The sequence below is a fragment of the Artibeus jamaicensis genome, unplaced genomic scaffold (assembly GCF_021234435.1).
Source record: "Artibeus jamaicensis isolate MK-2021 breed Jamaican fruit bat unplaced genomic scaffold, CSHL_Jam_final scaffold_36, whole genome shotgun sequence".
Classification (NCBI taxonomy): Eukaryota; Metazoa; Chordata; class Mammalia; order Chiroptera; family Phyllostomidae; genus Artibeus; species Artibeus jamaicensis.
Window position 1 is genome coordinate 746,224 of NW_026522041.1, and position 24,615 is coordinate 770,838.

Below are 24,615 nucleotides of genomic sequence, written 5' to 3' on the forward strand. Positions count from 1 at the left end.
ACTCCATGGACAGGGACTCACCTCTCCAGCCAACACCTCACTTCTCTGGGTACATTCTCACTCCAAAGTCACTCCCAAGTCACACAAAGGACTTTTAGGGAGAATTGCAAAAATGATTTGTGAATGCCCAACTATCTTTCCTGAAGACATGTTTCTCCTCAGGATGGAGTGCCCCACTTGATGCTTTGGGCATCTTTTCTGCAAATGTGCACCAAAGCAAGAGTGATATTTACAGTCCTCTTCTCCTCAGCCACCATGCACAATAACTGCCTTGCAGATGGGGCTGCGAGTCAATGGCAACACATCTGGGAACATCTAGAAGCCCTCACTGCTCATCTGCTAGCATCCATTGTCAAAGCCTCTGTTCCATTGTCAAATCTCTGAAATAGTGCTGTGCAGTTGACATATAATGGGAACTATGTATGTGGTTTTCATTTTTTCCAGTCATATTTCCAGTCAAAAATGAAAGAGGAGGCCCTAGTCATATGACTCAACTGGTGAGAGGATGGGCTTCAGGTTTTTTGCACCAGGGACCAGTTTCATGGAAGTTGGAGTGGTTGTGGGGAAAATGACAGGAGACAGAACTCAGGCAGTAATTCAAGCAGCTGTAGATACAGAGGATGATGATGCTCATGTGCCACTTTCCTCCTGTAGTGCAGCCCAGTTCCTAACAGGTGTGGTCCAGGGGTACAGAATCCCTGGGTCATCCCAATGCATCAAGTTTGTAGATTTGATCTCTGGTCATGGCACATAAAAGAATCAACTAATGTATTCACACATATGTGGAAAATGAAATTGATGTTACTATCTCTTGCTAAAAAACAAGGAATAAATTTTTTAATTAAAAATAAAAATGTCAGTAGAAAGAGATGAATAAGCACTTGAAAGGATGCTGAACATTTTTAATCATTAGGAAAATGAAAAAAAAACCCTCCACAAAGTGATTTCATCTCACACCCATTAAAATGGCTATTGTAAAAAAGAAAACTACAGGGACTTCTGCCAAGATGGAGGCATATGTGGAAACACTGTGCCTTCTCACACAATCAAGTTTAAAGACAACAAAGTTTTAGTAACAAAAAATGCAGCCTAAACACAAAAAAGTGAACTATATGGAAGTCTGACAATAACTGAACATTCAGCCAGACCGGTAAGAGGAGCAGAGCCAGCGACTGGCAGAGCAGGGTTGTGCAGGAAAACTTGACCAGACCAACCCCGGTGAGGGCGGCAGTTGGCGGATCCCACGCATGGGGTTGTGACGGGCAGAACCAGTGAGGATGCAAGGCGGCAGGCTGACCGTGGTCACACATTCATGTGCAGATAAACCAGCAAAGGAGTGAGCATTGAGACAGACCACACAGTCCCCAGCGACAGGAAGCAACAGAGGGGACCACTAATGCCCCCCTGTGACCCTGCCCCCACATAGTGTCACAACCCAGCGACCTGGGCGGCTTTGCCCTGTTGAACACTTAAGGCTCTGCTCCTCATATGTAACAGGTGCGAACAGACCAAAACATGGCTCAAGAAGAACTCAAAGTCCCAGAGCCCATAACTCTAAGCGATGAAGAAATAGCCAAACTTTCAGATGCTCAGTTCAAAACACTTGAAAGGATGATCAAAGAACTGGTTGATTTTAGTCACAAATTAGAGGAACAAATGAAGGCTAAACTAACTGAAATGAAGGGAAATGCACAGAAAACCAATAGTGATGAAAAGGAAACTGGGACTCAAAGCAGTGGAGCAGAAGGAAGAATATGAAGAAAATAGAATTCAAAAAAAATGAGGAAAGGCTCAGGAACCTTCAGGACATCTTTAAATGCTCCAACATCCGAATTATAGGGGTACCAGAAGAGGAAAAGGAACAGCTAGAAGTGGAAAACTTATTTGAACAAGTAATAAAGGAGAACTTCCCCAATCTGGCAAAGGAAATAGACTTCCAGGAAATCCAGGAAGCTCAGAGTCCCAAAGAAGTTGGACCCAAGAAGGAACACACCAAGGCACATTATAACTACATTAGCCAAGATTAAAATGAAGGAGAGAATCCTAGAAGCAGCAAGAGATAAGGGGACAGTCACCTACAAAGGAGTTCCCATCAGACTGTCAGCTGATTTCTCAAAAGAGACCTTACAGGCAAGAAGGGGCTGGAAAGAAGTTTTCCAAGTCATGAAACTCAAAGACCTACATCCAAGATTGCTCTATCCTGCAAAGTTTTCATTTAGAATGGAAGGACAGATAAAGTGCTTCTCAAATAAGATCAAATTCAAGGAGTTCACCATCACCAAGCCCTTATTATATGAAATGTTAAAGGGACTTTAACATGAAATGTTAAAGGGACTTTATCTAAGAAAAAGAAGATAAAAAATATGAACAGTGAAAGGATAGCAAACTCAGTTATTAACTACCATACCTAAAAGAAAAGCAAACTGAGAGGACACCTAGATCAGGAGTGGAAACATAGAAATGAAGATCACATGGAGGGTTAGCAATAGGGGAGTGGGAGAAGGAGAAGTGGGGAGAAGGTACAGAAAATAAGTAGCATAGACGGTAGGTAGAAAATAGATGGGGGGCAAGAATAGTATGGGAAATATAGAATCTAAAGAACTTGAGACCTGTGGTCATAAACTAAAGGGGGGAATAGTGGGAGGTGCAGGGTGGAGGGGAATGAAAGGGGGAAATAGAACAACTGTAATGGCATAATCAATAAAAAATAAAACTGTAGAAAAAACTAACAAAAAATAAACAAAATACTATTAGTAACAATGTGGAGAAATCAAAACTCTTGTGCAGTGTTCGGGGTGGATGAGAAATGGTATGGTCACTGTGGAAAACCATCCTGTGATTCCTGGAGCAATTAAAGCTAGAATTATTATACCATCTGGAAATCCCACTTGCAGGGAGAGACCCAAAAGTACTGAAAGCGAGGTCTTGAACATGTATCTGTACATCCAGGTCTATAATGGCATTATTCACACTAGGCAAAAGGTAGAAACAACCCAACTGTCCACGGACAGTTGAATGATAAACAAAATGTGGAAAGTGCACACTATGGGATATTAGTCAGCATAAAAAAAGGAAATACTGACATATGCTACACATACATGAACACTAAAGGCATGATGCTGAGTGAAATGAAACAGGAACAAAAGGAGAAATAATATGTGATCTTGTTGCCAGTGGCAGTGGGCTGTTTGGCAGTGTTGCAACAAAGGAATTTCAAAGGGCACGTGCACTGAGTAGTTTAAACATGGTTGTAGGACTTTATTGGGTGGGGGAAATAATACAACATCAGGAATGTAGAGAGCAGGCAGGTTGTAGCAGCTGCTTCCCCAAGAGTCCTGCTAATCCTCCAGATGTTTTCCTGACTTTTGCTCATGAGCAAAGTGCCATTGAAATCATCCAATCCAAATTTCTGGCCAAGAAGGATGCGTAGGGAGATACACTGTGTCTCCTCCCACAACCAAAAAGTACAACAACAAATTTAAAAACAAAGAACAACCAGAACTGACAGAAAATTGAACTATATGAAAGACACGACCAAGGAGTTAAAGAAGAAATATTCACCTAGACCTGAAGGAGGGGCGGAGACAGTCAGCCAGGGCAGAGAGGACTTCTGGCAAGGCTGTGGTGGAGGACCAAAGTGGGCTAAGTGGCCACTGCCAGAGTGGGCGGTCCCACATTGCATGTGGATAAACTGCGGGGAACAGCTGGGGAGCAAGACAGACTGCACAACCCAGGGTTCCAGTGCAGTGAAATAAAGCCTCAAAACCTCTGACTGAAAAAACCTGGGAGTTGAGGTGGCGGGAGAAACTCCCAGCCTCACAGGAAAGTTTGTTGGAGAGACCCACAGGGTCCTACAATGTATGCAAACCCACATGTCCACCCTGGGAATCAGCACCGAAAGGTCCCAATTTGCTTGTGGGTTGAGGAAGAAGTGCCTGAAAGCCGGACGAGTCCTGAACAGCTGGCATTATTCCCCCTCAAACCTTTCCCCCACATACAGTTCCACAATTCAGCAATGAGGGTTGCCCCACCCTGGTGAACACCTAAGGCTGTACCCCTTACTATGTAACAGGCATGCTGAGAAAAAAAATAGCCCAAATTAAAGAACAGATCAAGGCTCCAGGAAATGTACAACTAAGTGATGAAGAGATAGCCAATCTATCAGATGCAGGGTTCAAAGCACTGGTAATCAGGATGCTCACAGGATTGGTTGAGTATGATTGTAAAATAGAGAAAAAAGTGAAGGCTATGAAAAGTGAAATAAAGGAAAATGTACTGGGAACCAACAGTGATGGGAAGGAAACCAAGACTCAAATCAACAATTTGGACCAGAAGAAAAAAAATAAACATTTGATCAGAGCAGAATGAAGAAACAAGAATCCAAACAAATGAGGAGAGGCTTAGGAACCTCTGGGACAACTTTAAACATCCAACATCCAAATCATAGGGGTTCCAGAAGGAGGAGAGGAAGAGCAACAAATTGAAAACTGATTTGAAAAAATAATGAAGGAGAACTTCCCCAATCTGGCCAAGGATATAGACTACCAGGAAATTCAGGAAGCTGAGAGAGTACCAAAGAAGGTGGACTCAAAGAAGCACACACCAAGGCCCATCATAATTACATTACCTAAGATTAAAGATAAGGAGAGAATTTTAAAAGCATCACAAGAAGAGGAGACAGTTACCTACAAAGGAGTTCTCATAAGACTATCAGCTGATTTATCAAAAGAAACCTTACAAGTAATAAAGGACTAGAAAGAAGTGTCTGAAATCATGTAAGTTAAGGACCTACATCCAAGATTACTCTATCCAGCAAAACTATCATTTAGAATGGAAGGGCAGATAAAGTGCTTCCCAGATAAGGTCAAGTTAAAGGAGTTCATCATCACTAATCCCTTATTATATGAAATGTTAAAGAGGCTTATGTAAGAAAAAGAAGAAGATAAAAATATGAACATTAAAACAACAACAAACTCATGCAGCTATGAAAAACTGAAACTAAAAACAAAAACAAAAACCAACCAAGCAAACAACTAGAACAGTAATAGATTCACAGAAATCAAGATCATATGGAGGGTTACTAGCAGGGAAGGAGAGGGGAGGATAGGGAAAGAGGAACAGGTAATAAATAAGAAGCATAAATGGTAGGTAGATAATGGACAGGGCAGGTTAAGAATGGTATAGGAAATGTACAAGTCAAAAAACTTCATGTACGACCCATGGACCTGAACTAAGTTGGGAGAATGTAGGTGCGAGGGGTGGTACAGGGTGGAGGGGTAAAGGGGGGAAAGGGACAGCTGTAAGAGCATAGTCAATGAAATATACATATATTTTAAAAAACATCCAACTTAATTCATAATCTTCCAGAGCCTGTGTTAGGCCCTCCCCTTAACCAACCCTGTCCTTGACATACCAAGGTTCTGCATCCCTTATCAAATCTGAGTCTTTTTCCAGAGTTTCCCAGGCTAAGCTCCATCTCTTCAGGTCACCATTTTGGCTTCAACTGCACATGCCTAGTAGTTCTGTTGGTCATCTTGTTTCTACTGTGCATATGCCCAGCAGTGGAATTTCCCCTTCTGTTTCCTTTAATAATCCAGATAAGGGGGCAGTTGTGGTACCCAGAAGGAGGCTTTCCTACCTGCTTTACTTTGGGCTACAGTCCCCTGGAATGTGTTAAGGAGTCTGTGAAAGCTATAGCTTCCTAGTAGAAGCAGGGCAACATTGGATTCAGTGTCTCCATTGAATAAGCTTTCATTCATCTCCCTAGTTTATTATGCTTAGTAATAAGGAAGAATGTTTGTTCTCCCTCTTTATTAATAACTTGCTAGCTACTTACGCCAACAATCCCACTTACATGAGGTTCATATTGAAGTCAGATATATAGAGACACAAAGCAGAATGGTGTTTGCCAGGGGCTGGGGGTAGAGGAAAAGAGTTGTTTAATGGGTACACTTTCAGTTTTCCAAGGTTAAAGGAGCTCTGGAGATAGATCATGGTGATGGTCACAAAACGATGTGAATGTATTTAACACTATTGGTCTACACGTTTAAAAATAGTCAAAATAGTTCATTTTAATGGATAGTTATCCACAGTAAAAACTTAAACAAGCAGGTAAAATTAGTTTTAGTAATATTTTATGTATCACAATGTACTCCAAATATTATCATTTTTATATGTAATTGATTTTTAAGATTTTTGAAATGTTGCATATACTTGTTATCATACCAAGCATTTGCAAATTCATCATTCACCATGCATATTACAATTAGTGTGCACCTCAATTAGCATTAGCCAAATTTAAGTGCTCAATAGCCACGAGGGGCCAGTGGGTGGCCTTGATTGAAAACGTCACCCACAAGACTTGCGTATCTCTATTCTATTTACAAAGACCCTCATCACCTCCCGCAGCTCATCTGCAAATACACCTACAGTTACCCTCCAAGCTTCCCACCTCGTCCTCAACATGCCCACAGCCAATAGGCCAATCCCTGAATCTCATCGCACATCTTCAGAGAAAACACTTGCTCAGGACCATGTGTTGACTACAAATCAGCATTTGCAGGTTGATCTGACTAGAAAAATCACCCCTCTTTTGCACAAGTTTGCATAAAATTTCATATGCCACTGGGAAACATGCCGGCACAGCAGCAGATAGTCATTGCAAACTTGGGAAGGTGTTAGGCTTGGTCCGGGCAGGAGACACACAGGTGTCCTTCCTCTTGCTACCTCCAGGCTCTTCATCCTCCTCCTCTTCCTCGAGGGTCTCATCCTCCCTCTCTTTTAGGAAGGCAATCCGATTCTCCCAGAGCACGCCCACCTTCAGCCCCAGGTTACACCTGGTCCAGCAACTGGACATCCACTCTGTGGAGGTTCCCCTGCCAGAGGGAAGTGGGGGTCATGGCATTCCACTCCAGAGAGCATGCCCCCACCACCACCACCTGAGTGCCAGTAGGTCTCAGCTCAAGACCTCACAAAGATTCTGTGTTTGACCACACTTCAGTCAGGCTGATGAAACTTCTTGTAGGCCTATCTGTGCATCTCCTTGTGAAATCTAGTTTTCACTAGAATCCCCATTCCCCACACCAGAACACTCTCCATATCTTATTTACTTGGGTTCCTCAAGCCTCTACAACCACCAGCTGATATCTCATCACCATGGCCTGCCTTCTGCAGGAATTCTGCTGAGTCAGTTTACCCCAAATTCCCTCTTCCCACTGGTACATTTTCCATTCACTAAACCTCAACTGCTTCAAAGCCACAAATTTCCACTCCCCCATGCTTAATTTGGTCTTGAGCCCAATCTGTCTCTTCTACTGCAAAATCCCATTGGAATGGTCCCTATACTAGCCTCCTCATTGCCTGTAACATGTGTTCCTGGGCCTGTCCTCACTGTGTCTGGACCCTCACTGCCATTCTGCTTCTCACAGTCTCTTGATCTCTGTCTCTGTCTCTGACTCTCCATTTCATTGTCCCTCACTGTGTCTACCTGGGTGTGTCTTTCTGGTACTCTCTCTCTTATTTCGCTCTCATGGTGTCTGTCTCTCTCTTTATCTCAGTCTCTCTGTCTCTGTGTAAGACTGTCTTTGTCTTTCCTTATCCCTGTCTTTCCATCTCTATTTTTTGCCTTTTCCTCCTTCTTTCTGTCTCTCAGAATTTAATACCAGGCTCTCTTTGTTGCTATTCTCAATCTCTGATTTTCATCTCTATCTCTCTGTTTCTGTCTCTATTCTTATCTGTCACTATTTGGGTCTGTGTCTCTTCTCCCCACTCTGCTCCTCCTATCTCTCTCTCTCTCTCTCTCTCTCTCTCTCTCTCTCTCTCTCTCTCTCTCTCTCTCTCCCTCTCCCTCTCTCCCACCCACCCTCCCTCCCTTTGTTTCTCTATTCATCTCTCTCTATTTCTAGTTCTCAATTCTTACCTCTTTCTATCCATGCATTCACATCCATTCATTCATTCTTTCTTCACCCCTACCCTATACTCTTGCCCCTACAATTTCTTCACTCACAGCTTCTCCTAGATCCACAGAAGAAACTGCCACCAGAGTGTGTCTGTGGAAACATGAGACACTGGAATGTTCTTGCTGGTGGAGGACACACCTTAAGGCTTAGTGGGGTGGGCACAGCCCTGGGGGCAACAGTCCAGCCTGCCTCAGCTGCCTCCACAGCTCCACTGACTCTGAGTAGTGGCTGCCAAGAACAAGTAGTCCAGATGCACACAATCCCATGTGGGTCTGGGTGTGTGGGGACTAATGGACGATGGAAGAGGGGAGAGGGTCTGTAATGTCTGTAATGGCATCCCAGAGTCCATTCCCCAGTGTGAGTCTGCATTCATTCTTTCTGAAGTCTGTCTTCAACTCTGCTCACAGGGTGTGACTCTACCCCTCCCTGCCTCTTCTCAGGCCTAATCCCTCCCTGTGTTTTGTGTCTATTGATGCCTGGCCTCCCCCTGTCTGGCCTTCTCCTGGGTCCCACCCTCCACTCACCCTCAACCCCAAGCTTGGTTTTGACTCTCTCCACTCAGCCCATCCCAGGGCTTCCCAACCAGTGTGCCTCAGGAATCAGGAGCAGCTTCCAAGACAGGGATCCCTCAGCTGGGGTGTCTCAGTGTCCAGGCTGCTGCTTTACACTGAGCAGCCAGTGCTGCTGACTCTAGATTTGCCCAGAGACATTATCACTATGGGCACTGGGCTCTGGCAGGGAAGAGATTGGAACACACTGCAGGCCTCCCTTGGTCGGGACTGGAGGTTCAAATTCCATCAACCTGTCAAGGGTTCCTAAACCCCTGACTCCAGTCCTGACCTCCCTCCTGAGCTTCTCCACCTGGATGTCTCCACATGAATGTGGTCAAAGCACAATTCTTAATTGGGACCCACAGCACTACTAGTTTTGTGGAGCTACTGTAACAAATTACCACAAACTTAGTGGCTTAAAACAGCACCAAATTATTCTCTTACACTTCTAGGGGCCAGAAGCCTCAAGTGGGTTCACAGGGCTAGGTTCCTTCTGGAGGCCTTAGGGGAGTATGTATTTCCCACCCTTGCCCAGTTTACAAAAGCCACCGTGTTCCTTGGCTCACAGCCCCCTCCTTGCAGCACTCCTACCTTCAGGACTCTCCTGCCGCCATTTAAAAATACCCCCGTGATTACACTAGGCCTGCTTTAATTATCCAGGATAATCTCCTCATCTTAAACTTTTAACCTAATCACATCTTTCATTTTCCAAATCAAGTAACATAGTCACAGTTTCCAGGCATCATAACGTGGAATTGGCAGGGGTGTCATTTGCAGCCTACCACACCTGTCTGTCCAAACACCTGCTGCTCCCCCACTTTCCCCATCTCTATCAGTAGCATCAGCATCTCTTTAGTTTCTCCAGCTGTTGGCTCAGCCTTCAAACAAACTCATCATCTAAGCACCTCTCACTACTTCTGTTGACCCATCCCTGCACCTGTTCCCATTCATCTCTGGGCTGGATGAATACCGTAGCCTCTTTGTTGCCCCAAAGCTTCCACCCTTGCTCTCTAAGATCTCTTTTCACCCTGGCAGAAATGATAGTTGTAAAGTCTAAATCCTATGAATGCAGTAAACTCCTACCAGGCCTGAACAGTCAGCCCCCTGCCCATCTCTCTGACCCAGGCTTCTACCTCTCTCTGCAAGACAGTTCCTTGCACTGGCTGTCATCTTTGCCTGGAACACTTTCCTCCCAAATCTTCAAGTTTCCTCCTCTTAAATGTCATCCCCTCAGAGAGGCTTTTGGCAGTAGACCTACCACAGACTCTCCCCATTATACTACCTGTTTTCATTTGCCTCTTATCAAACACTATCTGAAATTATCTTGCTTATTCACTTGTTTCTTTTTTAATTTTATTGATTATGCCTTTACATTTGTTCCATTTCCCCCCCTCTGTTCCCCTCCACCCTGCACGCCCCTCCCCCACCATTCCCCCCCTTTAGTTCATGACCACGTGTCTCAAGTTCTTTAGATTCTATTTCCCCTACTATTCTTACCCTCCCCCTATCTATTTTCTATCTACTGTCTATGCTACTTATTTTCTGTACCTTCTCCCCCTTCTCCTTCTCCCACTCCCCTGTTGCTAACCCTCCACGTGATCTTCATTTCTATGGTTCTGCTCCTGATCTATCTGTCCTCTTAATTTGCTTTTGTTTTAGGTGTGGTTGTTAATAACTGTGAGTTTGCTGTCCTTTCACTGTTCATATTTTTTATCTTCTTCTTCTTAGGTAAGTCCTTTTAACATTTCATATAATAAGGGCTTGGTGATGGTGAATTCCTTGAATTTGATCTTATCTGAGAAGCACTTTATCTGTCCTTCCATTCTAAATGAAAACTTTGCAGGATAGAGCAATCTTGGTTGTAGGTCCTTGGCTTTCATGACTTGGAATACTTCTTTCCAGCCCCTTCTTGCCTGCAAGGTCTATTTTGAGAAATCAGCTGACCACCTGATGAGAACTCCTTCGTAGGGGACTGTCCTCTTATCTCTTGTTGCTTCTAGGATTCTCTCCTTCATTTTAATCTTGGAAAATGTAATTACGATGTGTCTTGGTGTGTGCTTCCTTGGGTTCAATCTCTTTAGGACTCTCTGAGCCTTCTGGACTTCTGGGAGTCTATTCTTCACCTTCATCCCTAAACCATCCACAATTCCCCTAGTTGTCCAAGCATCTATTCGAATTTACCATAATCCCTGGCCAATCCACAATACCCCCAACCTTTCCAAACACCAATTCAGATTTAACACAGTCTCATACCAATCATTGGGACATGGCTAGCTTGCTTACTGGAATAAAGGAAGACTTTCAAAGAAGGGCAACATTTTGCTTTTCTGCAATGCTCCCCAAAATGCTGAAAATGTGTGAATTCAGACCATGCTTTGCCACAAGCTGCACACATCATACTGCTCACAGATAGACACTGTACAACTTTGGATCTGACTCTTCAAATGGCTTGCTCTCTATTTGTTCCCCACTTTGCATTCACCACCTTCACCCTCATTGCCATCTCAGTCCCCTTTCAAGTCTGATTTCCTCCCACTCAAACTCCCTTCCAGACTCAAGTCCTCAAACACCCTCAGATCAGGATTCCTGTGTTCCTGGTGCCCTCAGACCTCCATTCCCTCCTCACTCTCCAGGCTAACAGACCCCACTGGATGCCCATCTTCTTCTCCTACTTGCCTTCTGTCTCATGGCCCCTGTTGGCCTACACATCTGGAGATCCTTCTGTCCCTAATGTCAGGGCACCGAGATGAGTTTTCAAAAGTCATATTGAGTTTTCTCTATTCCTCCAGTCTCCATATTGCACATCTTAACCCATCCCAGTCTGGAAGAACAGCACCCTGCACTTCATCCACACAATGTCAGTGGCCACCCCCTCAAATGATAGTTCTGCCCCTCCCCTCACAGTCCTCAGCCTCATCCTTACTCCCTCTCTTAAAACAGCCCCCCCTCCTCTGTGGCACCAGGACATTCACTTAATCCCAAAATGACCCACCAGCCCAAACCCTTCCCGGGCTTTACAATGTCCTCACCCCCACTCTGCACAGGAGCACATCCTCCTTTTCAATTGGCTGCCTCTGGGGAAGATCCTCTAGGATTCAACTCGATGCTCAAAATGCAAGGCAACCTACATGGTAGAGGCTGTTTCTCCACCTCACAGACCTGTTTTGAACTCTGTTTCAGATGGACACACGAATTTGTGAAGCAAACAAAGCAAGCCCGTGCTTGCGCACACCAATGTCAGCTGAGAGGTGGCGAGCCCGCCCCGAGGCCCAGCGCCAGTGGACAGCAGCTGGGACCTGGACTCCACTGCAAGGGGAGGGCCTGTGGCTTCCTAAGGGCCTGTGACAGTAAACGCGCAGTCAGGGTTATGAAAGAAGGCTTTTAACATCTGTGTGAGCCTGTTCCTCAACCTCAAAGCGAAAATGGATGTGGAGTTTCAACAGTCTCGGAGGTCAGCATGGGTGTGGTGCTGCGCCCCACCCACCCTCTCTGCCACGTGGACGGGCTTCCACTTGTGGGCACAAAGGCTGCTCTTGTGGGACCCCATTTATCCCACCACAACATTAAAATGCCTGCCAAACGGTCAGTCTTCATATATAAAACGTACTTTGCTCCTATCGTTGAACAGCTCCAGGCTGCCCGGGTATCCACCAGGCCTCTCATTGCATCACCCACTCCACCGTTGCCTCGCCCCACCCCCTGCCTGGCCTCCTTGCTTAGTCATCAGGGCGCCCGACCTGGGGTCACACATGACGCACAGGCGCAAGGGGCATTGGGTACTCGGCCTGATGCAACACTCATCAGTGAGAGTTCCTTCTGGGCGAGGCCTACTTCTCTCTAGGAAGAAGCCAACTTTCCTGCCATACCGCCAAAGCCGGCCGAAATCAGCGAGGGTGAAGTCATGCACCCCTTAGTGGAGGCAGGGCTTGCCACTGTCGCCAAGATCGTGTGGAATTTCCTGAGAGGCCAATTAATAGCGCATGGAATGGAGGTAATTGTGAACGACTTAGACCGAGACGCTCCAGATCTAATCAAGGACCTGCTGATATTTGTAGTTGACAAAATTTCAGTTGCACTACAAAATATCACATTGCATTAGAAAGATGAGAAGAGATTGCATCTGCTTGCGTATCCTTAAATTTTTCTTCAGAAACCTGCTTGCATATCTTTAATCTCCATGACTCTTAAAATACAATCAATGACTTGTGCAAAATTTTGATTTCCTCAACGTGCTCACTCCACAACCCTGACAAAGAAGATGGATGTGAAACTGAGAGAAGGAAGGATTGCCCAGCTGGAACGTGGTCTGTGGGCTGGTTCTGTGATGTGTTCGTTCCTGTTTTGGGGTGAGTCTCTGGCCTGGACTCCAAGCAGGGAGGGGTCCCTATCTGTACGGAATCCATGAGGAGCCAAGAAGGCAGCTCGTGCCAGCAGTGAGAGCAGGGATGTAGAGGGCTCAAGGGTGAAATTCTGAGCGGGGCCTTGAGAAGGCTTGAAAGCCTCCTGCCTCTAGACGAAGAGCAGGAGAGGGTGCAGCCCTAAGTGCACATACAGGGTGCTGGTGGGGAGGCATTTCTGGATGTGAGGGGAGGAGTCAACATAACATGGCCGCCAGGAGGAAGTCCGCTGATCTGGGCTCTGAGCAGGAGAGGGCTCAAGAGTGAAATTCTGTAGTGGAGCCTTGAGAAGGCTTTGAAAACCTCCTGCTTCATTATGAAGAGCAGGAGAGGGTGTTCCCAGTGCAGATCCTGGGGGCTAGGCACAGGCATTTGGGCATTTCAATGGGGACTCATTGCCCTCCCCGCACCCCTCCTTGCTTTCTACATTCTTCTGCCTGTAGAACACCTCAAGGTCTTCCCACCCTCCATCCCTCACCCTGCCCTCTTACCTTGCCCAGGATCTTCATCAGCCCCCATATGGAGCCCCCGTTAATTTTACTTACAGATCTTGCCTCTTGCTAACTTGAAAGCTTGGCTGAAGGACGTCTGGAAGCTCAGAGATCAACATTACCTTTTTGACACACACCCAGACTTGCCACAAGCACCCAACCCACACTTGGCTTTGAGAGCAAGTGTGCCCATCTGGGAGCTCAACCTGGTGGGAGCTGGACACTGGAAACACTGCCCTGGCTCTGGAAACTGGGTAGGGCATTTCTGGTTCCCTCCCCAGCCTGTTCTTCATTGGCTGCCCGTATGCAGTTGGTCAGAAACCCACTTCTGCATAACACTCCCACATCTGCTCAACTTCCTTCTCTTTTAGAATTTTCCAACATCTTCAACTCAGGCCTTGTGTCTCCACAGAGTTTTGGTATCATCCTGCAGGTCCTGGTCATTCTCTGGATTTCCAGCCTCATCTGCAATTGAATCTCCCTCCTCACGTTATTCCGTCTCCTGTACCCTGTCAGCTGTCTATCAGCCTTACTCCTCAGCCTGCAAGGTCCTACACCATGAGAGTTACACCTTTGTGGTATTTAGTCTGATTTAACACACACAGACACACACATGGTTTCACATACATACACATAGTCACACATACACATGTGCACATAGGCACACATATACACCTACATACATAAGTCTAGTTAGGAGGAGTGGCTTTTCTTTCCCTGTATCCTTAAGATGCAAACTCCTGGTCTTCTTCGAAAACTCTTATGTGGGCCATCTCTTAAAATGCAAGTGGGAGTGTGTGGGGCAGGAGAGAGTTAGAGGAATGGAGACAACTGTCCTTGAAAAACAACAAAAAATCCAATTTTCTGGAAGGCAATTTTTAAAAATAAAAATTAATGTCTATGTATGTGTCCTGTTTGTATACAATAATAACAATCAGAAGAAGAGACAAATGAAATGACCTCTTTAGGATTTTTTAAACTTATTTTATTGTTCAAGTACAGTTGTCGGCATTTACCCCCCACCCCAGCCATCCCCACCTTCCTCCCCTGATTCCACCCACTCTTAGTTTTATCCATGTGTCCTTTAGACTCATTCTTGGAATCCCTTTCTCCCTTTCTCCCCATTACCCCTCCCACCTCCCCTCTGGTTACTGTCAGTTTGTTCTTAATTTCAGTGTCTCTGATTGTATTCTGCTTGCTTGTTTGTTTGGTTGATTAGCTTCAACTTAAAGGTGAGATCATATGGTATTTCTCTTTCATCCCCTGGATTATTTCACTTAGTATAATGTTCTTCAGTTCCATCCATGCTGTCACAAAGGGCAGCAGCTCCTTTCTTTCTTTCTGCTGCATAATATTCCATTGTGTAAATCTTCCATAATTTTTTGATTCATTCATTTACTGATGGACACTTAGGTTGCTTCCAGCACTTGGCTATTGTAAATTGTGCTGCTATGAACACTGGGGTACATAGGTTCTTTTGGATTGGTGTTTCAGGATTCTTAGGATATAATCCCATCAGCAGAATTGCCAGGTCAAAAGGCAGTTCCATTTTTTAGTTTTGTGAAGAAATTCCATACTGTTTTCCACACTGGCTGCACTGCTCTACATTCCCACCAATAGTTCAACAGGGTTCCTTTTTCTACACAACCTCTGCAACACTTGTTTGTTGATTTGCTTATGATGGCCATTCTGAGTGGTGTGAGGTGGTATGTCATTGTGGTTTTAATTTGCATCTCTCATGGCTACTGATGCTGAGCATCTCTTCATATGGCTCCGGGCCCCTCTGTATGTCCTCCCAGGAAACATGTCTGTTCAGGTCTTTTGCCCATTTTTAAAATTTGGTTGTTTGTCTTCCTAGAGTGGAGTCATGTGAGTTCTTTATATATTTTGTAGATCGAACCCTTGTCAGAGGTATCATTGGCAAGTGTGTTTTCTTATACAGTTAGTTCTCTTTTCATTCAATGTTTTTTTTCTTTGACCATGCAGAAGCTTTTTAATTTGATAAGGTGCCATTTGTTCATTCTTTCCTTTGTGTCCCTTGCTCTAGGGGACATATCAGTAAAAATGTTGCTGTGTGGAGTATCTGAGATTTTCCTGCCTATCTTTTCCTCTAGGACTTTATGGTGTAGCAACTTATTTTAAATATTTTATCCATATTGAATTTATTTTTGGGTGTGGTGTAAGTTGGTGATTGAGTTTCATTTTTTTGCATGTAGCTGTCCAGCTCTCCCAACACCATTTATTGAAGAGGCTGTTTTTACTCCATTTTATGCTTTTGCCCCCTGTGTCAAATATTAATTGACCAGAGAGACTTGTGTTTATCTCAGGGCTCTCAGATCTGTTCCATTGGCCTGTGCCTCTGTTCTTATGCAGTACCAGACTGCTTTGATTATAGTGGCCTTGTAATACAGTTTGATATCAGGTATTGTGATAACCCCTGCTTTGTTCTTTCTCAAAATTGCTAAAGCTATCGAGGTCATTCATAGTTCCATATAAATTTTTGAAATGTTTTTTCTATATCTGCAAAATATGTCATTAGTACTTTAACAGGGATTGTGTTGAATCTATAAATTGCTTTGGGTACTATGGACATTTTGATGATGTTAATCCTTCCAGTCCATGAAAAGGGTACATGCTTCCATTTGTTTGTGTCTTCCTTAATTTCTTTCTTCATTGTTGTATAGTTTTCTGAACACAGGCCTTTTACCTCCTTGGCTAGGTTTATTCCTAGGTACTTTATTTTTCTTCTTGGTATATAGCACATGGGTATTTTTTCCTGATTTCTGTTTCTGATATTTCATTCTTGGTGTACAAAAATGCCTTTGATTTCTGAATATTGTCATTGTATCCTGCTGTTTTGCCAAATTCGCTTATTAGGCAAAGCAGTTTTCTTGTGGAATCTATAAGATTTTTTGTGTATACCATCATGTCATCTGCAAACAATGATAGTTTTGCTTCCTCCTCTCCGATTTGGATGACTTTTATTTCTTTTTCTTGTTTGATTGCTGTGGCTAGGCCTTCCAAAACTGTGTTGAATAGAAGTGGTGAAAGGAGAAATCTTTGTCTTGTTCCTGATCTTAGCAGAAAGCTTTTAGGTTTTGCCCATTGCATATGATGTTTGCTGTAGGTATCTCATATATGGCCTTCATTATGTTGAAGAAACCTCCCTCTGTTTCCACTGTGCTGAGTGTTTTTATCATAAGTGGGTGCTGTACCTTATCAAATGCTTTTTCCGCATCTATTGCTGTGATCATGTGATTTTTGTCTTTCATTTTGTTTTTGGGATGTGTTACGTTTCTTGATTTGTGAATATTGTATCATTCTTGCATCCCTGGAATGAATCCCACTTGATCATGGTGTATGATCTTTTTAATGTATTGGTGGATGTGGTTTGGAAGGCAATTCTTATTAAATGACAAAAACCTTAGCCATGTGAGCAGATAGATTTAACTCATTTCAGCTGCTTCTTTCTAAGTGAATGTTTTGATAGAAATTATTAAATACCTAGATTTTTAAGGGAACACAGAATACTAACACATTGATTTCTGGACATATCTTACGTTCACCCCCTGATTATTACAGACTGGCTACAACACACATTTGAGCTGTTAATGAATGTCTCATACATTACTAGAGGTATGTTTCTTAAAAAGTGTGAGTGTGGTTGCCAGTGGAGGACCCTGCATGTGTAAAAGTTATGCATTGTATTTTCCAATATGAAAAATGCCAACTGCTTACATTTTACTTGTCACTAAAACTCCAGGTTTCTAGACATTAAAAATCTATTAAATTTTAAAGAAATTGTGTGACTTTGGTAGTAGAAGGTGTAACATGTAGAGACGTATTTTTGGAAAAGTAGAAAAAAGAGTTTTTCTAAAACTGGTTGTTTCTTGTTTTTCTATTTGTCTTGCTTTTTAACACTGGTCATTTCTCAGGAAGCCAAAAGAGATGAACTTAAAGGAAATAAGAAAGTTGTAAAAGGTCTGTGAGAGGAAATCTTGAAAGTCCTGTGGTTAAGATGAACAATGAATTCAATTAAATAAATGGAGTTAAATATCAAAAGTAAGCTAATACAGACTTGCAGCTTGGTTCATTTTCACTCTGTTAGAAGGACAAGCACTGTTCATGTGCTTTCCAGATGTAAATAAACTATTTTTTCTTAAAACAATTTGATAAATAATACCTTCATGATCATTATTAAGCCTTTATGGCACCTCTGAAGGTATATTATTACTTCAATGGCAATATGATTGTTTGCATGAACCCAATAACTATCTGTTCTCTTGATGATAAGACACATAGAACCAGTTTCCAGTGGTGGTTTTAATACAGAATTTTGACTGCACTGTCACGTTTAGGGACATGTGCAGACTGTGGTTGCCACCATAAAGCTTTAAGGAATTAGGATTGACTTGGGAAGGCAATGAAAACCCTATGGAGAAACATCATGGTACATTGCTTATTCACATGGTCATGGCCATCTTTCCAGGTAAAGCAAACGTTCCTTTCGTGGAAGAAGGCATTGAAAAGAACATCAAGACATGATGGGGGACCTGCAGAACTTCAGCAATTGACCTGAACTCACAGTATTCTGGAAAAGTCTGCTGGCAATTAGGTGGCTGAGCTCCTTTGCATTGGGGGCCTAATTAGAGCTCAACCTGTGGATTCCATAAGAGATTTCAGCAAAGAAGACTCCAGAGACCCTATATGGTCAATGCTATTCTTGTTACATTTATGCAGATAATTTAATAAGGCAGTATAAATTGCCCTTAATCTGGCTCTGTGATTAAAATTAAGGTGATTGTAGGGGGCAACTGTGCATTAGTAGACTATAATATATAGTTGTGAATATTATACTCCAGTTTTATTTGCTACCTGTAAACTGAACAATACCCTAAAATGTTCTAGCTTTCACAAATAGCCCTCAAAATTAATACTTCATTTTTTCCTCTCATCATTTCACTTAGAATTATTGAGAAGTAAAAGGTTTTTCCTTCCATCGAACCATTCATCATAGTTCTTGTCATTATAGTTTCTGCCTCCATAGTATTGAGATTTGTGACACAGTTTGTGTCCATTGGGGTACAACAAGCCCTCCTTGTACTCAGAGAATACCACCCCTTGCTGACTCTGGACACCATCTCAACCTCCTTCCATGCCCAGGCCTCGTTCCTCTGACAGAAAGCAAGGATCTCTGTCATCCCTCTTCAGCAGGAAGAAGCTACAGAAGAGACTCTACAACTCTTTTCCCTGAAAGATTCAGGGCCAAGAATTCTTGAGACAGGAATGTGGTAGGCAGCTAGACAGACATGAGCAGAACAAGGGCAATAGGCCAGATATGAAAGGTCACCAGGGCAGAAAGCCTCAAGCAGTGGGCAAAACTGGGAAAGTAATGATCTCATCCCCAGAGTAACCTTCCCTCCCCCAGCATATTGCTGGCCATGTGGTTTAGACCCCCTGATCTTGCTTAAAATTGTGTAAAAATGGAAAATATATAGACTCCGACCTTCAGGCATCCCAGCTCTGGGAGGCTTGCTCACCTTCAACTGTGGAGGCAGGATGAGGTGAAGATAAGAAAATGTAGTGTAGCAGTGATTTGGATCCTGGATGACTACAGGGGAGACCCATAAAACCTAGAATGTATTTGTAAAGGTTTTTCTACATTTACATGTTTAAACGTCAGTCACCTTCAAAGTACTCTTCATTAGATGCAGTACACCTATTGAGACTTTTTTGTACTACGGAAAACGGTTATCGAACTCATCAATATTGGTGCCTTTTAGTGCTTCTTCCATTTTTTTGTCTCACCTCTTGCACATTGGCAAAATGTTTTTCCACCTTTTTGCATTCAGAGAAATGAATAAATGTGACTTGGGATAGATCAGGTGAGTAGGGAACGTGAGGAGTTTGGGGTCTTACTGTTTTGGTCAAAAATTGCTGAACACTCAGAGGCGTGAGGGCAGGTGCCTTTGTAAATCACCCATCGGGAACTGGGAAAACACACTGAAAGAGACTTACTTAAAAAAAATTCACTGAATTTGAATCTAGCCTCTCACAACAGTGCCAGCTGGTGCACTGATTCAGATGGGTTTCTAGAACTTGCCTAGTTGGGGAAGCCTGTGCTACAAGGGCCTGTTCTCCAGAAGATGGTTCTGGGTAGTTTCTGGCTTGTTGGAGCCCAAGAGGCCTGTGAGGGATCGAGGATAGGGTCTAGCACTGCGGGTGTGGTGACTGGGCCTGGTTTCCGGCCTCGGGGCTATCTTGGGTTGTAACAGTTCTCTGACCCCTTGAGAAACTAGCCGCCTCTCCCAGCAACTCATATCTTTGGCCTGTGCATCATGTACCAAGAAAGTATGTTAGCTTGGGAACGTCCGGACTCTAAGGGAAGAGATAAACTTTGTAGGTCAAGGAAGTGAGCTACGTGCCAGAAGGCTTCTCCTTTGTTCTCCTTTGTATCCAAGATTGTATATAAGCCAGAAGATTGCGCAATAAACTTGCTTTATGCCAGCAGAGCATTTGGTCCTCTCCTTTATTTCAGTCCCTCGCTCAGCCTCACGACCACCCTTGCCGCAGCGGGCTGCGGCAGAGTGGCGCCCGGAACAGGGACCTGAAGAGTCCAGAATCGTGAGGATTTGAGATCCCGAGAGGACCGCTGCTACGGGGGCCCGGTAAGGTAAAAGTGAAAGTAGCAGGGAGCGGTGTTGGAGAGCATAATAATGGGGAATTCCCACTCTTCCGAAAGGGAGTTGTTTGAACAAGTATTGTGCACCCTATTAAGGGGGACGAGGTGTCACAACCTCTAAGGGGCAAATCCATCGTTTTGTGGATTTTGTCCAACAAGTATGTCCTTGGTTTCCTATAGAGGGAACGATTAATATTAATACTTGGAGGAAGATTGGGAAGTCAATAGATGGTTTCTCCCCCGAGAGACAGATTTTCCCTGTCCTTCAGAGGCAGAATGATCAGGGCCAACAGTGGCGAGATTATGAGCCTATTCCTTACAAGACCTTGAAGGAGTTAAAATTAGCCTGTGCCCAATATGGGGCTACGCCCCCCTTCACCATTGCTACCATGGAAACTATCGCGAGCCTTGCTCTTCCCCCCGCAAGATTGGAAAACTATGTGTAAGGCAGTGTTAACTGGGGGTGATTATTTGTTATGGCTTGCTGAATATCACGAGAGCTGTGAGCGACAAGCTAGGTCTGAAGTTGCTCGCAGGCTTGGAATAACATGAGAGGCAGCTAGAAAGCTGGTGCAGGAGCAGCTTGCTGCCGGACATATTGAACCTTCCACGTCACCATGGAATTCTCCTATATTTGTTATCAAAAAGAAGTCAGGAGAGTGGAGGCTCCTTCAAGATTTGAGAAGAGTAAATGCTTCCATGTTCCCCATGGGTGCGTTGCAGCCTGGACTTCCATCTCCTGCTGCCATCCCTCCATCTACTTATAAGATTGTGGTTGACTTAAAAGACTGTTTTTATACTATTCCACTGTTCTCTTCTGATTGTCAGCGATTTGCTTTTAGTGTTCCCTCCACTAATCTTCGGGAACCAATGTTAAGATTTCAATGGAAAGTTTTGCCTCAGGGTATGGCTAATAGTCCTACCTTGTGTCAGAAGTTTGTGCAACAAGCTATTCAGGGAACACGAGATGAGTTCCCCTCAGTTTTAGTCATTCATTATATGGATGATATCTTGCTAACGCATTCCAATCATGACCTCTTGATTTTAGCATTTTCTAGGATGAAACAAGACTTAGCCGTTTTCGGTCTGCAAATAGCAGCTGATAAGATCCAAAATGCTTACCCTTACTCCTATCTTGGATACCAACTTAAGCCCCTAACTTTTTCGCCTCAAAAATTGCAGATTGATACTTCTCACCTACGGACTTTGCATGATTTTCAGACCCTACTAGGAGAAATCAACTGGATACGCCCATCTTTGAAACTTACCACCGGCAACCTTAAGCCTCTTTTTACTTTACTTAACGGAGATTCCAGTCCTGCCTCTCCTCGAGTGCTCACCCCGAGCGCACGGCAGGCCCTACGACTGGTGGAAGACGCTCTTCAGTCCGCCCAATTGTCTTACTGTGATGTTTCACAACCTTGGTCCTTGTTAATAATACCTTCTTCTATCGCCCCGACAGGAGCTCTCTACCAGCATGGGGTACTCCAGTGGATTCACGGCCCAGCAACGCCAAAGAAGGCGCTTGCCTCTTATGCCTCGTTGGTAGCCAAGCGAGTTCAGCAGGGACGCAAAGTGTCTATCCAAATCTTAAGACGAGACCCTCCTGTTATAGTCATACCATATACTTCCGAGCAGTTTTCCTGGCTAATGAACACGAATGATTCTTTTCCATTGGCCTTTGAAGGCTTTTCAGGACAGGTCTCTCATCATTTCCTGAAAGACAAGATTTTGCATTTCGCCTCTCAAGCCCATTTTATCTTTCCCAGAAATCTCTCCCTCATCTCTTTGACTTCCGCCGTCAATTTATTCACAGATGGTTCATCTAATGGACGCGCTGTTCTAATCACCCCGGAAAAATCCCAGGTTTGGCAGGTCGCCTCCAATTCTGCTCAAGAAGTCGAACTCTTTGCTGTTCATCAGGCCTTCCTCCTTATCCCTGGACCTTTTAATCTTTACTCTGACAGTCAATATATTGTCCATGCATTAACTGTTTTGGAAACTGTCCCTTTAATCACAACTTCTAATCGTATGGTTCTCCAGTTATTCCACTCCATCCAGCAATTGCTTCGACAGCGAAAAGCCCCCTGCTTTGTTGGTCACCTTCGGGGACATTCATCTCTTCCAAGACCTTTGATGACATCGAATGCGCTCGCAGACTCCCATACTCACGTCTTTCTTTCGCAGCAGCAAGGTGCTCAACAATCCCATGCCCTTCACCACCAATCTGCCCGATCTCTTCGGTATCAATTTCAGCTTACCCGAGAGGCGGCACAACAGATTGTTAAGTCGTGCTCCACCTGTTCTCAGCTGCTTCCAGTGCCCCATTTTGGTGTTAACCCCCGAGGTCTCAAGCCTAATGATCTCTGGCAAATGGATGTTACACATTGCCCCTCCTTTGGCACACTTCGATATCTACATGTCACTATTGATACTTGTTCTCATTTCCTTTTTGCCTCCCCTTTATCAGGCGAAAACGTTCGCAACGTAATCTCTCATTTACTATCTTGCTTTTCAGTACTTGGTATCCCCAAAATTTTGAAGACCGACAACGCCCCTGCCTATACCAGTAAAGCCTTCACCTCTTTCTGTACTTCCTTTCAAATCCTTCATAAAACAGGTATCCCTCATAACCCTCAAGGACAAGGAGTCATCGAACGAGCGCACCTTTCTCTCAAACAACAATTTACTAAACTAAAAGGGGGGAGATGATATAGCCCCCACTCTCCAAAACTGCTTGTATCTCATTCCTTATTTGTTTTAAATTTCTTAACTTTAGATTCGGATGGGCGCTCTGCGGAGGACAGACACTGGGGGCCGCGCATGCGGCACTACCCTCAAGTATTTTGGAAAGACCCCATAGATGGGTCTCGGCATGGCCCTGACCCGGTACTAGTTTGGGGCCGAGGGCATGTTTGTGTTTTTCCCACAGACGCTGAGTACCCACGGTGGTTGCCCGAGAGGTGTGTCCGCCATGCCCAAGAGCAAGATAAAGAAGCTCCAGAGAAGACTCGCGGTCATGTTACTGAGGAACTGGAGAGCCCAGAGGAGACTCCAGCGGTTAGCGCTGATCTTGAGCCTCCTGTGGATACTGAAAACTCAAGTGAAGGCTGAAGAATACTGGGCCTTTCTTCCCAATCCTCCCGTCCTGCATCCAGTTACTAGGGAGGACAATGATTTTGTGCCTGTATATGTGAACAATACCCAGGTCTTAGGCCCGCCATCTTCCAGGCATATCTTGCCCGTGTCAGCTAAGTATAATTATACCGGCTTGTCTACTACTCAACCCATTTGCTTTTCTTCGACCCCAAGAAATTGTACTCTTATCTCCAGATATGCTGATTGGGATGGTAATTTCACTGATGGACCTCACTGGGGTGTGGACATGCTTTATCTTCATAGAAATGTGAGCACCACTACTATTGGCCAGGGGTCCCCTCCTCCTGACATCCCGGTATGCAAGCAAAGAACGCCCTCTCAGAGCCAGTGGGGCCCGGCATGGAGAATTTGTCATCTCAACCATACCGTTTGTGATCAAGGGATTTGTGACTGGAGTGATTACCGAGAAGGGACCTACAGGCCCATGAACCTGCTGTATGGAATATAGACAAAGAATAATCGGACCTATCAGACTATGCTTTGGAAGGCTGTCGCCTCCCTCCAATATGTCACCGTAGCCAAGAGACAAGTAGTTTGGATGCATATAGGAACACAAGACGCTATCTCCATAGACGGAACCCAGAAAAATGTATCTGTCATAGCTTGTGTACCTGACCCCTTCGCGTTTATTGCAGGGAATTTGCAGCTTGCTCAGAATACCATGTATAATCTAACCTGACACGATTGCATTTTAACCAATTGTCTTAATTCCTCCTTGAATGTAAGCGCCTTTGCTGTTGTTAAACAGCCCGCCTTTTCTTTTGTTCCTGTTAACCTCACTATTCCCTGGTTCAATGATCCTGGTTACGCTGTCATTCGAGCAGCTAATGAACTTATATTAGCTCGCGCCAAACGCTTTGTTGGAATGCTAATTACAGGAATAGCTGCCCTTATAACTCTTATAGCCACGGCCGCCACGGCTACTATTGCCCTAACAGAAGGAATTCAGACAGCGAATTTTGTTAATGAATTGTCTCATAATATTTCTGTAGCTTTTCAGACTCAGGAAGATTGGGATCGGAAGATAGAACAAAAGTTGAATGCCCTCTATGACACCGTCAGAGTCGTAGGGGAAGAACTGAATTCTCTTGAAGTTCGGTCCTCATTGAAGTGTCATGCCATGTTTTCTCACATTTGTGTTACCCCCTTCCTTTACAATTCTACCACTTTTCCTTGGAATAAGATACGTAACCATTTATTAGGTATTTGGCATAACTGCAATACTTCCTTAGATCTTGCTGCCCTACACAAGGAAATCCGAGACCTGACAGTAGCACCCCCTATAGATGTCGATATTGCTCGAGACGCTCAGAATTTTCTGTCAGCCTTAGCTAAGCAGTTCCCTACCTTTAACCAGCTCATGTATAATTGGATTGG

The 24,615-nt window shown here is 44.2% G+C and overlaps 1 protein-coding gene across 2 annotated transcripts; it reads left to right on the plus strand.

Annotated features, from left to right (window-relative positions):
* Positions 1–19,913: 19,913 nt before the first annotated feature.
* LOC119064222 (uncharacterized) lies at positions 19,914–23,846 on the plus strand. Of its 2 annotated transcripts, none has more exons than XM_053657138.1 (2): positions 19,914–20,065; positions 22,859–23,846. In XM_053657138.1, the coding sequence occupies exon 2, from the start codon at positions 22,991–22,993 to the stop codon at positions 23,684–23,686; it is 696 nt and encodes a 231-aa protein (XP_053513113.1). In that variant the 5' UTR covers positions 19,914–20,065; positions 22,859–22,990; the 3' UTR covers positions 23,687–23,846. The 2 variants fall into 2 exon arrangements, with proteins under 2 accessions (XP_053513113.1, XP_053513114.1); XM_053657139.1 differs by having other exon boundaries at positions 23,012–23,846.
* The last annotated feature ends 769 nt before the right edge of the window (positions 23,847–24,615 follow it).

Excerpts from the sequence above, each read along its gene's own strand:
- LOC119064222 (XM_053657138.1), top strand. The coding sequence starts at position 22,991 with ATGTTTGTGTTTTTCCCACAGACGCTGAGTACCCACGGTGGTTGCCCG.